This window comes from Sorex araneus, chromosome 9, assembly GCF_027595985.1.
Source record: "Sorex araneus isolate mSorAra2 chromosome 9, mSorAra2.pri, whole genome shotgun sequence".
Lineage (NCBI taxonomy): Eukaryota > Metazoa > Chordata > Mammalia > Eulipotyphla > Soricidae > Sorex > Sorex araneus.
Genome location: NC_073310.1, coordinates 36,548,626 through 36,564,702, shown reverse-complemented (window position 1 = coordinate 36,564,702; position 16,077 = coordinate 36,548,626). Strand labels below are relative to the sequence as shown.

Genomic DNA, 16,077 nt, shown 5'->3' with positions numbered 1-16,077 from the left:
TCCAGCAGCGGTTGCTTTTGTTCTTTTGGATGTGCGCTAGTCTCTGTGGTGTGAGGTGGTTTCTTGTGGTTGTTTTGATCTGCATCTCTCTGATGATTAGTGATGTAGAGCACTTTTTCATGTGCCTTTTGGCCATTCGTATTTCTTCTTTGGTAAAGTTTCTGTTCATTTCTTTGCCCCATTTTTTGATGGGGTTGGATGTTTTCTTCTTGTAGAGTTCAGCCAGTGCTTTATATACCATTGATATCAACCCCTTATCTGATGGGTATTGTGTAAATATCCTTTCCCATTCTGTGGATAGTCTTTGGATTCTGGTCACTGTATCTTTTGCGGTGCAGAAGCTTTTTAGTTTAATGTAGTCCCATTTGTTGATCTCTGTTTTTACTAGATTGCTTAGTTCTGTGTCACCTTTGAAGATACCTTTATCTTCAATATCGTGGAGGGTTTTGCCGACCTTGTCTTCAATGTACCTTATGGTTTGTGGTCTAATGTTGAGGTCTTTAATCCATTTTGATCTGACTTTTGTGCATGGTGTCAGGTCAAGGTCTAGGCCCATTTTTTTGCATGTGGTTGTCCAGTTGTGCCAGCACCATTTGTTAAAGAGGCTTTCCTTGCTCCACTTCACATCTCTTGCTCCTTTATCAAAGATTAGATGATCATACATTTGGGGTTGTGTTTAAGGGTATTCCACCCTGTTCCATTGCTCTACGGCTCTGCCTTTGTTCCAGTACCATGCTGTTTTAATTGTTACTGCTTTGTAGTAAAGATTGAGGTTGGGGAGGGTGATGCCTCCCATCGTCTTTTTCCCAAGAATTGTTTTAGCTATCCTTGGACGTTTGTTGTTCCATATGAATTTTAAGATTGCTTGATCCATTTCTTTGAAGAATGTCATGGGTATACTTATAGGGATCGCGTTGAATCTGTATAATGCTTTGGGGAGTATTGCCACATAATACAGATTTTAAACTTATTACTAAGTATTTTCCCTTAGGCTTTTCTAGCTACTCCCAGTCAAACGTGTGATACTTCCCTATTTCTGATAATTATTCTCATTGACAATCATCCCACTTAAAAAAAATGCATGATTTTTACTTTTTATCTGTTTGCCTTGTTATTATTCACAAAATACCATTTTCCTACTCAATTCTTTGAATCCTCAGGTGTCATAACTTTGGCTCCGAAATTATCCCTGTAAGCGCCTTATACTAGCAGATTGTCAGTGGCCTTTATTAAATTCCTACTCATCTCCAACACTTTTCTCTCAATGTTCTCTTTCTCAGTATTCTTCTCAAAAATTTTCATTGCCCTTTTATCTCCCTCATGTAAGAATTAGATTGCTTAGACTGACTTTTAAATACTCTCATTCTCTAAGCCAACTGCTTTGCAGTTTGCTTTTTTGCGTTGTTACACACACAGCTGCTATCAGTGGTCTTAAGCTTGTCATGAATCCCCACTTTTCAAATTAAGCTCTTTCAAATATCTCTGCTCTTCTGATTCTTTCCCTCCCTATCTTCATAATTTCTATACATACTCTATCACAGTGTGCCATTTCTTTCTGCTATTTCACATTTGTTTACCCTCCTTAGAACTAAGAGTAGGTTCATAATTTTGGCTTTTAGCTTAGTTCACAATTTCAATATGTTGAAGATGACAAAAGAATTCAATTAGGATTTATTGATAATGAGTTTGATATTTTCAATAGTGATGGAAGTAGATATTTTAAGCATGTGAAAGGCACCAAAGAGGAAAAAAAGGTAAATTCAGTAGAACCCAGAACTTTACTGAAAGTAAACTTACCAGAGAAGACACTAGGTATCTTAGAAAGAAAGCTTTTGACAGTTCGGATAGGAATTCCATTTTTTTCATCCTGCATGCGCGCTATGACATCTTCCATCTAAAAACCAATAATAAAAGAAAACATTTAAAAAGTTGAACTTTCTGAGGAAAACACAGTTTTCTAAAAAATTTGTATATTCGTTTTTACCCAAGTAAGAATAATTCCATATTCTTGCCTTTACATATTCTGTCACGTTAATATTTTCAGTTTGGTCAAATTATTATAGAAAAGGCAAGATAAAAGAAGGACACCTTAGGGCTCATTAAATTATTTTAGAATTTTTTTTAATTGACGTAGCTCTTTTAATGAAGTCATTTCAAAATATTTTAGAAATTTCTATCTTGACTACCAATTTTTCTCCCATTTTCACATACTTTGATTTTAAAGATTTAAATAAAAGAGCATTTTATTGTCACAAATCATTGTAATAATAACAACCACACCTCATTGATATTAGGTCTACTAGGTTCAATTTAGAGTGAATAGAAGGCTCAGAGACATTTGTTTGAATTTTCCTTTCAAGTGAGCATTTCCATGGATTGGATTAACATAGTAAACCTTTAAAACCTGTATAGAAACACAGGCCAAAATTTTAGCAACTTTCACTTCTATTACCTCAGTCACCTCTGAAGTATGGTTATCTTCCTAAGATTTAGCTTCCCCATCTCAAAATGGTGATATTTATTATTCTTTTATAACATACATAGGATTGTGTTGAGACTTAAGTAGCTGATATTAAGAATATAATTAAACAGTAAGTTTTTGGACTTAAACATCCATCTCTGAAGATGTTCATTATTCATAACTTGTTTCAGTTTCATGTGATTGAAGCATTATTAGCCTATCTCTGCTGCTTCTTTCAGTCTTTTACCTCACTCCCCTTTTGGGAAACTGGGTTGAGTAACCATATAGAAAACTTGAGAATTAGAATTTGGCCTGCAAGGAAATTCCTTTTCTCTTGAGAAGCTCATGTCCAACTCTGCTAATATGGAAAGGCTGTCCTAGAGGATAAGTAGATCTGTAGGAGTGGGTTACAGAATTAATTTTTATGTCTACAGAAATGCTCATTACAAGTAACTATTAAAAATCAGTGATATCCTGACCTCTATCTTTGGTTGGGATTTTCAAAATTCACATAGAGAAGGACATTTTTGTTTTTAAATAAGTTTCACTGAAGACTTCAATAATAAACAAATGTTACCAGATGTTAGTAACTCAAAAAATACAGGAGCAAGAATGTAGATATGCTTTTATATTTTTACTTTATTTTTACTTCATTACTATTTGCCATTCATTTACCTAATACAAGTTCAGAAATGAAATCTAAGCTGCTTTTCTTCAGTCTGTAAACCCTTATATTATCAGCTTAATGGTTCAAACCAGGCCACGTTAGACAGACACAGACATCTCTTTCATTTCAACCTTAATTACCTAAGAATCAGGGTTGTGACAACAGTCACCACTAATAGGGGTTGAAGGGTAGGGGTGAATTTTCTGTGTGAGTATCTGTGTGAGTAGAGGTGCTTTTTCTCCAAAGGTAAATCACATTATTGTGTTGGTAATGAAAGGAGTATTATTAAGGATCTGAATTAAAAGTGAACTTTGTGTATGTATATCTTTAAATTTTTTCTCAGTTATTATTCTATAATAGAAAAAGTTAAAGTTTATGTATAACTGTAACACTTGTTATATAAACTAAAAAAGGTGATCATGGGAGTGTTTTCAGCTGTTTTTATCTTTATCCAATAGCAGCTAACCAATGAACCTTAGCAAGGCCTAAAAAATGCCACTAACAAAACAACTAACCAGAAACAAAAACAAAGTAAAAATAAAATTTGGTTTCTAAAAGCTCAAATCACTCATAAAAGTTACATAAAAAGCACATCTATTTTACTTACGAAAAGTTTCTGAAGAATTTATTAAGTTTATTTAGTTTTATGCCAAGAATATTTTTAACAAGATTTATTATCTGGCTTCCATATTAGCAATAAAAGACTAAAGAGGCAGAAAGTGGAACAGACAGATGCAAGCATGCACCAGTCCCTAACTAAACCACAACCCGACCTGTGTAATCTCTGGGGCAACTAAGGGACCCTGGTGGCTCTCTCTCTCTCTCTCTCTCTCTCTCTCTCTGCCTGTATTCAGTGGTCTTGGGCCGCTCCGCAACCTGGGGAGGCGCATGCCATGGGTGGATGAAGGCGGAAACAAGGCCCAGGCTGATTGATGATCAGTTGCCATTCACTCCATTCTCCCCACATGCCTATTCCAGACTCACTAAGCCCCCCATTCTAGTCTCACACTGCCCCTCATTCCTGACTCCTCCTGTCTCTCCCACTCATGTCTTTGCTCCCTCTCGCAGCTGCATCTCTGGTCTCCCCACGTGCCTGCTTCTTCATTCTTCTCCCTCTGTCCCCCTTGCTAGTCTCTCCACACTCGATCTTGCTGCCCCTTGTCTCTCTCTTATCTCTGTCGAACTCCCCACATAGGGGATAGACCCCACACACCCATCTGTAGCAAAATCAACATATCAAATGCCCCTCCTGATCATCTATCAGGCTGAAGAGCAAAATGCCACCTAAAGGTGTTTCTTTTCTCCTTAGTCCAATAACTTAATTAACATCTTAATTGACATCTTAATTCTACTTCAAAATACAAAATATTAGTTATTTTGTATGGACACAATAAGAGATACATCGAGCTTGTAGGGTGGCTCTCCTGAGGACATATCGCTATAGACTCAGTGCTCAGGCCAGATTAATCATTCCTAACCTCTAGCAGCGTCTAAATCTAGTTATTACTTTTTGGATCATGACAGCATTTGTCCATGACCATGCTCTTAACTTATAGTTAAGTATTATCTTTCTTTGGCCAGGCTCATTTCGATGCCAGGGTAGCTCACTGCTTGCCCTGGGTCCATCCAGTCTCTCATTGGGATCCTGCTTTTCGGGTTCTAGGAAGTAAGGGAAACTGAGGCTTAAGCCCAGAGAACAGATGCCCTGGGGTGAATATCATTCGGAGTCAATTAACTCCCAAGTTACAAAAGCATAGCATTAACTGTCTTCCTGTGTCTATACAAAAAGGACATTGCTCTGAATTAACTATGCAAAGGACTTTAAGAGAAGAGAAAAGCAATATTTACAGAGCACAAAGAAAGAGGTTACAAATAAACACAGAGGAATGGGAACACTGTGATGGGAGTAACCCAATAAATCTAAGTTTCCTGTGGCAAGGTGAAAAGGACAAGCCAACATTATCCTACACCCACCCAAAAAAATATATCACTGGAAAAAAATCTTACTAGCTTACATAGCATGGTTTGTACTGGAGATACATGTAGTATTATTTGAAGGAAGATAACTCAGACAGAGAATTAGAAGAGGACAGAATCCATGAAGAATCCATAGTACACACCACTACCACTGCAGTTGGTAACCCTCTGGGAGAAAGACTGAAACTTTTGAAATAATATTCCAAAAAATCATTTACCTTTGAGGCAGGGGTAAAATGTTGATATATTGGCATAAACTGATCTTCAATTTTTAAAAAGTGAGGCCAGGTGTTTAAGACTAACTGGATAAGTTCCCTCTCCCACTTTGTCAGAAAAAAAGCACAAAGCTCAGGCCACAGTTCAAAGGGACATAATTATAACAAACTTTCAGCATAAACAAGAGAAAGGAGTGCTAACAAAGCAGGTTACTGTGGGCTATATCCATGCCACCTCTCACTAGCACTAGCTCAGAACTAGATGATGTTAATAGAGAATCCTATACAATATTCAAACAATAAAAACCTCAAACTCTCCTCGAACTCTCAGAAAATAAAGAGCAAAGAACACATCAAAACACATTTTTAAAAATCCAATGTCACTCTGATCTTAAATGTCTGGATAGGTTAAAAATTTTGCTTTGCCGAAAATTAAAAATGTAAAAATGGGTAATACATGTATATAAAACAAGAACAAGCAAACAAACCAAAACCTGAAGACTAATATCTCTCATATCATCAATATGATACACTGCTTAGTGTTTTTGTGTCTCATTCAGAAAATTTCAAAGGATTTAGGAGCTCTGTGTCAGAAACTAGGATGAAATACCAATAAATGTTAAATCAAAAACTCTTCCTACTGCTCTTATTACTTTTGGAATTATAAGGATTTTAGAAACTCTGAAAAGAACTAGTGACAGAGACAAATATAGGCTACTTTACACAAATGCTTTAAAAACACATGGACTATTCTAATAATATCAATCTCCAAAAGATCCAAATTTATAACAATTCTTTATATGAAATGTTAAGTAATATATTTTTCTCTATCCCAGGTTTTCTCCATCAGATGACCTCTTCCTTCCTTCCTTCCTTCCTTGCTTCCTCCCTCTCCTCTCTCCCTCCCCTTCCCTCCCTCCCTCCCTCCTTTCCCTCCCTCCCTCCTTCCCTCCTTCCTTCCTTCCTCCCTCTCTCCCTCTCTCCCTCCCTCCCTCCTTCCTTCCTTCCTTCCTTCCTTCCTTCCTTCCTTCCTTCCTTCCTTCCTTCCTTCCTTCCTTCCTTCCTTCCTTCCTTCCTTCCTTCCTTCCTTCCTTCCTTCCTTCCTTCCTTCCTTCTTTTTGCTATTGTTGTGGGGGTCATATCAAATGGTAGGACTGGAACTATTCCTGGCAGTATTGCTGATCAAACTCAAGTCCTTACAAGGTATATGCTTTACTACTAAACCACATCCTCAGTGCCCTATTTCTCAACTAAATGTCGCCTTAATATTATTCTTTTACCCACATTTTATTTATTTTCTATTTGAAAAAATCTTTGTCACATGAAATATTGTATTTTACTATCTTTATTTGAACGCTAGGTTACTGTCATAGGTTAATTTGTAATTTCTCTGCTTGGCATATATCTCTATTGTTACCTTGGTGGTATGTGCACTATAAAGTGTGTGATATTGAAATAAAATAATTTGGCTTAAAGGAAAGAAGACTGTGAAAAAAAATGTATTCCAACAAATGTGATATCTTCCCAGGTCTCTTTAGGCAAATGTATTATTTTAACATTTAAGTGTTTTAACATTAAGTGTTTCCTCAATATTTTATACCTACATGTTAGAGTTATTAGAGGAAATGGTACACATTTTGGAGCTCAGACAAATAAAAAAGAAAAATAATTTCAGTTTTACTTCATATGTTCTAATAATTCTCATTTAGAAAATGAGAATAGATATTTAGTTTTTAGCTTGTGCATAACATTCAAGAAAGCATTGAATGTGACATGCAATTATATTTACATTTTGTCTATCAGTACATATATTATCAGTATTTTATCCCCAGAAATCAAATGGTTGTGAACTTCACTCACTTTTTAGTACTTGAAGAATTAATATAGTTGATGTTAGGAATGCTCCGTAAACCCCGCTTTAAAAAGTGATTGCATCCAGTAATTATGTTAAGCACACACATCTATAGCATTATAACTTAGTTTTTGACATTACTATATTTTGAACTATTATGAATGGAGCCTATGTACTTTGAACAACAGCAATCCTGAACCAACCTTAGTTTATTTTGTTGAGTCTATCATGATGTTCTAGCACCCATAGTCTAGCAATAAGGTAATTATTAATAATTTAATTTTCTTACAAAACCATTGAGAATTATTATTAGGAAAAAGAAAGGTTGTTTTGACACTGCTGAGAGAAACAAAATTTCAATTAATTTTTTATATATGAATATTCTGGCTCAAATTTATTTTGCTTAGAGGTTTTCATAAATAAATCAACCAGATTCAACTTAACTCCATAGTAACTCCATTCCATTGGGGAATTCACTTAGTGATTTAAGGGTGATATTTACAATAAATGTTTTTTTCAAACGATCATATAAACATATGTATATATAAAATTCTAATATACAATTTAATCTTTATTGTTTCATTATTTAGTTAAAAATTTTTATCAATAAAAGAGGAAAGAGAATTAAGTTGGGAAAATATGTGTTTTATTTCTTTTTAAAAAACAAAACAAAAAAAAGAAACCGAGAAAAATAGACACCTTGAAATGAGAAATCATGTTTTACAGTACTAAGGAGAAGAACGTTGGCACCCTGCCATGGCCATCTAAAATCTCTCACAATAGCTTATTTTTTATTATTTTTATTCATTCATTTATTCATATATATATTTTTAGTCACCATGAGATACAGAGTTACAAAGCTGATCATGGTCGGGTTTCAGTCATACAGTGTTCCAACACCCATCCCTTCACCAGTGTACACTTCCTACCACCAATGACCTGTTTCCCTGCCACCACCCTTTCCTGGGCCTGTTTCTATGGTAGACACTTTTCTTCTCTCTCTTTGTCTCTCTGTCTCTCTCTGACACTCTTTCTCTCTCTCTCTTTCTCTCTCTCTTCGTGTCTCTCCCTCTCTCCCTCTGCTTATCTCTCCCTCTCTCCCTTTCCCTCTCCCTGTCTCTCTCTCCCTCTCTCCCTCTCTCGTTGTCTCTCTCCCTTTCTTTCTCTGTCTCTCTCTCATGTGGAGAAGGATTTTGAAAATATACAACACCTATTTATATTAAAAACTCTCAAAAATAGAAATAAAAATAAAAGGAACACACCTCAAGATAGTAATGGCCACTACAAACAAACCCACAGCCAATATCTTATTCAATACTGAAAATGAAAACATTTCCTTGAGACAAAGATGTCCACTGTCACTGCTTTTATTCAATGTAATTTTAGAATTTGTTGCCACAGAAATCAGACAGGCAAAAGATATCAAAGGGATCGGATCCAGATTTGAAATGAAAAAGTCAAATCATAGCTATTTGCAGATGACATTGAAAACCCTAAAGACCCCATGATAAGACTCTTAGAAATAACGAACCAATGCACTAAGGTAGCAGATTACAAAAATAATACAAAAAATACCCTTATACCATCCCTATATACAAATAGTGAACTAGAAGAAAAATAATTTTTTAAAAAAACTATCTCCTTCAAAATAATACCCCAAAATATCACATAATTAGAAATTAACTTTACAGGGGAGGTGAAAAACTTACACAGTGAAAACTCTAAATTATTGTGAAGAGAAATAGAAGACACCAGGGGAAAAGCATTGCCTATTCATAGATTGGAGGAACCAACGACGTTAAAATGACTGTCCTACTCAAAGTATTACGCAGATTTAATGAGTATGATACAATATAATACCCACTAAAATTTCAATGGCATTTATCTAAGACATTGAACAAACTCTACTAAAATTTATATTAAACCATAAGGCTCCCATAATAGCAAAAGAATAGTAAAGAAAAATAAAATAATTATATTATATCTCTTAACAATTCCCAACTTTGAATTACACTATAAAGCTATAATAATCAAAACTACAAGTAGAGAAGTTCAGATAGACTTCAGCTCAATGGAACGTTATTGAGTGAAACTACTGAATTAATCCTTCAGATTTATAGACAGCTAATTTATGACAAAAGAGCTAAATAAAATCTCACATCATTCACAAAACTAAACTTTAATTGGATTAAATATCTTGATATTAGAATATAATCCACAAACTATATTGAAGGCAACATTGGCAGAACAAATCTTATCAACCACTGATTGATATCCAGGATCTATAAAGAAAATTTCCTGGGTCTCTTCAAGAAAATGACCACAAATAATTCTTCAGCAAGATGAACACAAAAGCAAAGACAAGAATAAAAATAACAAAGTAGAACTACATAAAATTTAAAAGCTTCTACATGGCTAATAGGCATATGAAAAATTGCTCATCATCATTTATGATTAGGGAAATAAAAATCAAAATAACAATAAGATATCATCTCACACCTGTTGAGATAGATGCCAGAAAGTCTGAAAAAAGTTAGTGTTTGCATTGTTGTGGTAAGAAAGTTTCCCTCATCCACAGTTGGTGGGAAGGTCATCTGGTTCATCCTCTGTGGAAAGCAAGTATCTCTCAAAAATAAAAATAGAACTCCCAATTAACAATAGTGAGTTTTCTTTTGAAATAATGAATGTAATCAAAATAAAGAGAAAGTAAAGTGAAAATCATCAGCCATACAGCCCGGGGAGGGGAGGGTGGGATGGGAGGTATACTAGGGGTTTTGGTGGTGGAGCTTGTGCACTGGTGAAGGGATGGGTGTCTGATCAATGTATGACTGAGACTTAAACCTGAAAGCTTTGTAACTTTTCACATGGTGATTCAATAAATAAATAAAATTAATAATAATAAGAAGAAGAAAAAAGTAGTGAAAGCACAATAAAAGTGAAAAAGTATATATCCCTAAGATGTAGCAATAAGAAAATTGCCATCATAAAAAGAAAACCTTATAATTAATGCAGTCATACATAAAATGTAGCTGTTTCTTTTTTTCTTTGGACCCCCCTCCCTGACACATAAAAGTCTGGAGGAAAATTAAGTTTCTTGGATGAAAATTAAGCTGCTTGGAAGCTTCTTGGAGACCACATACTATAACTAGTGAGAATCCATTTGAAATATTGAAGTTTAGAAAAAAAAAGATTAACTGCTGGATCCCTTGTGTAATCATAGCTAATTCTTTATCTAAGGGTCATTACTAAGCTCTATTTCAGAATTCCCATATTTCATTTTTAAATGCAAACAAAGAATTGAGTTTGGAAATTTAGGTTCTATGCAACTGTAGTTGCCATCTTCAGTAAAGTTTTTCAACATGCTCATTCTAAATTAATTCAACTGCTTGGTATTTTATGCTTATTGATGAGAATTGAACAGAAAATAAAACTTGGATCAGAATATAATACAATGGGTAGAGCACTTGCCTTAAATTTGGCTACCTCCTTTCCACTGCTGCATGAGCATGATCCCAGAGGCCAACTAAACTACTTTGGGCACCAGCAGCTCGCAGAAATGTCTCTAGACTGTGAACTGAGCCACTGCCCCATGCAGCGCCAGGAGGGAAGGGTTTTTCTCTCTCGGCTTTTCCATTTTATGAGCATCACAAAAGGGAAGTAAAAGCTTGCAGTGATACAATTTCTGGCAGAAATTTCCCTGGACTTTGTTACTAAAATACAGAAATCCAAAATCAGTGGCCACACGACCTCATATCTCTTAATTGTCAATAATGTAAAACATTATCAAATGGTTCCTTTTCAACAGGTCTGACTTTGGGCGGAAACTCCAAACAATAATAGTGAGGTTTTTGTTGAAATATTGAAGGTAATCAAAGTAAAGTGAAATCTATCATCTACACAGGTGGGGGGGGCGGAAGTATACTGGGGTTCCTGGTGGTGGAAAATGTGCACTGGTGATGGGATGGGTGTTGAGCATTGTATAACGGAGACTTAAGACTAAAAGCTCTATAACTTTCCACATGGTGATTCAATAAAAAAAAATGCTACCTCAGGTTTAATCCCCTGTATCATATAGGATCTCTGCAAGTCTACCAATAGTGATCCTTGAGTACCAAACCAGAAGTAAGTCCTGCACAATGCTGGGTGTGACCACAGAAATGAAAGTTAAATTAAACTTAAAAATGAATTTATGTGTTATCTTTAGTTAGTGTTTGCTTTTCTATTTAATATTCTATGCCTCTTTGCGATTCCAAATGTCTAGTGTCTAGTTCATGTTAGGTACTGATTATATATATGTACATATATATATATATTAAATGAGCACAGAAATGCTGAAGAGCGCCTATATTTTGCACATTACAAGGGACTTTAAAAATCCACTCTTCTGAATGCCCATGAACCCTGGGCACCTTGTAGAAATTGTGACCTCAATCAGATCTCTTCGATAACTACACTTGTGACCTGAACTGCAATGATACATAGGCCCTCAGTCGCAGGAGCAGCCTGGCTCGAGGACCTTACATTCAATCTCACAAGTAGCTCTCACTTCCTCGACATTTCTCTAGTATCAATCAAACTTCAAATTCAGTTTATTTTTCATCATTAAAGCCTCTCAAAATCCACTGTTTCTTTCTATATATGAAATGACTGTCTTAGCTCACAAAGTTAAGTGGACTAAGCATAGAGAATGATATTCTTCCTACTACAGAGTATTTTCACTATCCTGAGAAGTATAATTTCCTTAAATATCAGCACCAAAGGCTTAGGAGTCAGATGAGGAAACTTAACTTTAGGTTTGACACCTAACAGACTTAATAAATAAATCCAAAATATGTACATTTAGGTCAGTCCACTCCTGGCAGCAGAGAACTAGGAAGTCCACAGTTTTCTTCCCTTTCCAGAGAAAAGCCTTGCTCCCAGAGAAGAGAATTTGTTCTTCCCTGTGAATGCTTGACTCCAAGAGGATAGCTTGTCTTAAGATCCTCAGTTATTCTTCTAAACATCAATGGTTCACAATTCCTTAGTCAAGAATGCTACTTATCCAGTCTTATGTAGTTAATGAAATTTTCTAGAATTTAGTTAATATTTGAAAAAATGGCAAGGAATCGGCTATGTCTCATTACGGTGCTCAAAAAATTCTAAGTCTCTGTATCTCCTGTCTCAGTGTAACTCAGAGGTATACCTACCTACATCACTGACGTCCTTCTCCCCTTCATCTGTTAAAAAAATTTCCTCTTCTGATTCAGAAAACATCCCTCCCCACACCCAACTGCCAGATCCAGGCTGCTTGGCTTCTATAACCAGAAAAAAAAAAGCCAGTTCTCTGAGCACTAGAAATCACATCCCCTAAAATATGTTCACCAAATGTGCTTAGCAACTACTGTTTTAACTAAATCAATTCCATAAAATAGGTTCTCACACAAACTAATTAATAAATAAAACATAATAAAAAAGATATTCCTAATTTTCAAAACTAAAGTAATTTAGATATTTAGTAGGAACATCATAAAACACTTAATACCCATTTTCCATAATTAACACACCATATTTGATAGGGTTCTAATATGGTGTAAACCATGGGAACACCTGTAAGGGCTATTAGAGGCCTCCCTAAAAGCCTCCATCCCTCTCTGAGAGTCCAGCAAGCTACAGAGAGTATCCTGCCCATAGGGCAGAAGCTGCCAAGCTACCCATGTGTATTCAATATGCCAAAAACTGTAACAACAATGGATCTCATTCCCCTGACACTAAAAGAGCCCCCAATATGGCAGCATTAAGAAAGACAAGCAAGGAGAGCCTGATAAAACCCTAGGGACGAACAAGACTGCCAAAACGAAGAAGGACTAAAATGACTGTCTGTACTTTCAATGCACGTACGCTGGCATCGGAAGCATCCATTGAGAACCTGATGTTGCAAGAGCAAAAGATCAAGTATGGTGTCATTGATCTGACCAAAACGAGAAGTCATCGATCACATCATGCCATTTTCAATACTGGAGAAGAACTGTCCCTCGGAACATAGAGGTGTTGGTGGTATCCTTGTCAACACGAACTTGGCCATGAGCATCGATTCATTCAAATGCCTAACAACCTGAATAGGACAATTAGACTTGAATAGATGTTGCTCACTGCCAGCAATATCTATCTTCATTGTCTATGCACCAACATCCAACTACAATGAAGAAGAAAATGAGAAGCTCTATGTGGAGCTGGAGAAGTTCTATAAAGAAAACCACGCCTTATACACTAAAATCAGTGATTTTAATGCCAAGATAAGACCAAGAAGTTCACCGGAAGAACTCCACATTGGGACCCATGTCCTAGAATGGAATGAACAGAGTGAGAGACTGTCTGAGTTCATCATATCAATCAATCATGGTAACTCACAGTTCCAGAAGGCCGAATCTAAACGCTGGACATGGGAGTCTCCCAGTGAACAGTTCCACAATTAAATTGGCCACAATATATTCAACTGAAGGTTTTGCCTGACCGATGTCGCTGTTGTACCAAAATTGCAAACGGGATTGGACCACTGTCTCCTTCATGCAAAATTCTACTTAATAGAGTGGGGAGAAAGGACTGCAAAGTTTAAGAAAAGAACTCCCAGAATGACCACAACTGGAAGTACTTTGGCATTATTTCAGCAACGTGGGAAAATGCCGTCATTGACAACATCAACAAGGAATATGACAGACCAGTTCAGCACCTCCATGACTGCGTGAGGGATGCCAAGAGTGGGAAAGCAACAAACGGATGCCTGTCTTTGGAAAGTCTCGAGCTCATTGGCCAACGTGGTTTTGCATGAGCCTCATGCAACCACAAGCTAAGATCCGAGCTCAAAAAGATGTGCAGAAAAGCAATAAAGGAAGATCTCAAAGAAAGAAGAGCAGCAGTGTTGGCTGATGTGGCAGAAGCCAGGAAAAGTCTTCATAATGCTCACCTGTCCTTCGCCAAATACAAGACCAAGATGACTGCTCTCCAATGTCCTGGTGGGTCTATCACATCTTTCAGAAGGGCAATGGAGAGCATTATTCATGACTTCTACTCAGATCTCTTTGATATCCACGTCCACCTGCCCACATACCAAATTCCTCAAGATGGATATGTTGTTCCCAATGACAGTGCTACAGTGTAGTGCTATGACCTATCACAGAGGAGTCTTGGAGGGTGGGGAGGCACAGGGAGGGTTTTATAATTTTTAACTTCCTCTAATGTAACAGTAACAACAAGTCTCACAATGGAAACCTTACTGGTGCCAGCTAAAGCAAATCAATGAACAATAGGACAACAGTGCTACAGCATAAAGATTAAGGCTAGCATATATCAAATCTCCTTTACTACAGAGATTCTATTCTCTGTTAGAAATATAAAGTGCTTTTGATATTATTTTGAAATTATTTCTTTAATTTTCACTGCTTCCCAGTAAGTCAGAGATCCCCAAATTTATTTGGCTTTCAATTACTTGAAAAAATCACTTAGATGATATCACTTATCTGTGGAATATAGAATACTGGATGAGGAAATTTATTGTAGATAAAGGGGAATGCTTAGATCATCCTTGACTCCAGTCTTTAGAAAGGAGACAGAGAAGGAAAGGAATAAAAGGGGCATAAAAGAATGAGAAAGTAATGGATTAACAGGTGTCTGGGCTTTAGTTATACCAGTAATATGAGTGAGTGGTATAGCCATATGTCCAAAACACAGATCACAACAGCATTGAAAACATGAGATCTAAGCAGAATCACTAGAACTTTGTAATTTGCCTCTCAAGTTGAAAGCCTGGGGGTGGGGGAGGGGGAGTGGTATTTGGGATAGCGAGGGAATCTTGAAACTCTGGTAGATGGATGCTAACACTGGTGGAGCGATTGGTGTTGAATTGTTATATTTCTAAAACACAGCACTCACTGACTTTGTAAATCATGACTCTTTAATAATTTTTAAAAATCATTCTGGGTTTCCCTGGAAATGTTTCTTCTTTAAGTGAACAAACAGAAGTTTCCCCTCTGACTGCACCCGACTGCACCTATGACAGCAACACTGGCCCCCTTCCACTTCCCTCCCCCGCGTGAACCAACCTCCCCTTCCTAGGACAGGATAAATTACTTTGGGAAATATTGCTCTAAGGTAGGATAAAACTGTCCATATGTTAGTTTTGTAGATGAAATTAGTAAGTTCATTCAGTGACTCAAAAGTTTTTTCTTAATTCCCACCTGCTGTTGAGAACATAGAACCTAAGGTAGGGAACCTGGCATGCTGGAAATTCATTCTAGTTCTAGGATCATTCTTTGCTTCACACGGCCCATTTTGCATATCCTCTGCTCCTCTTTTCTTAAAAATGCTAAAACTTGGCTTCTCTCTGTACTGATTAAGGTAGTATGGCATGGAGTTTAAACCATAGACTTTTGAGCAAGAGTGCTTGAGTAGACATCACAGTTGTGCAACTGTCTAGTTTCTGATACTGGGAAAATCTGTCAACATTTTAGCATCTCTAACTCATGATTTAAAAAATAGAAATGATAAATAATAGTATCCACCTTACAGGGTTATTATGAGGATTAAATGAATTTACACCTCCTACTCCCAGTCCTACACACACCCACTATAGACCTTAGCAGAGTGCCTGTACGAAGAAATACCAGACGTGTTAGCTATAATTAAGTCTTCTTTTCAAATTGTGTGTTCTTTATTTAGCAATTCTAAGTTTTTTTGTTTTTTTCTTTTTTTTTTTTTGGTCTGGGTGACAGCACTATTTAACTATAGAAACTAACCTAGAAGAGTCCTAAGCACATGATTACATCTGATATATTATCACCCCTCATTTTGTTTTCTTTTCCTCAATCTTATTTTTTTATCCTCCCTTTCTCACTTTTGGTCCCTCCCTCCCTCCCTTCCTCTTTTTCTTTCT

At 36.4% G+C, this 16,077-nt stretch overlaps 1 protein-coding gene across 4 annotated transcripts in view; it reads right to left on the bottom strand.

The window, feature by feature from the left end:
• RGS7 (regulator of G protein signaling 7) overlaps nucleotides 1-16,077 on the bottom strand; it is a 467,594-nt gene that overhangs the window by 242,958 nt on the left and 208,559 nt on the right. For all 4 annotated transcript variants that reach the window (XM_055147307.1, XM_004619017.2, XM_004619018.2 and 1 more), the window contains exon 3: nucleotides 1,798-1,894. In XM_055147307.1, coding sequence (XP_055003282.1) covers nucleotides 1,798-1,894 — 97 coding nt within the window. The remainder of the gene's footprint in view (nucleotides 1-1,797; nucleotides 1,895-16,077) is intronic.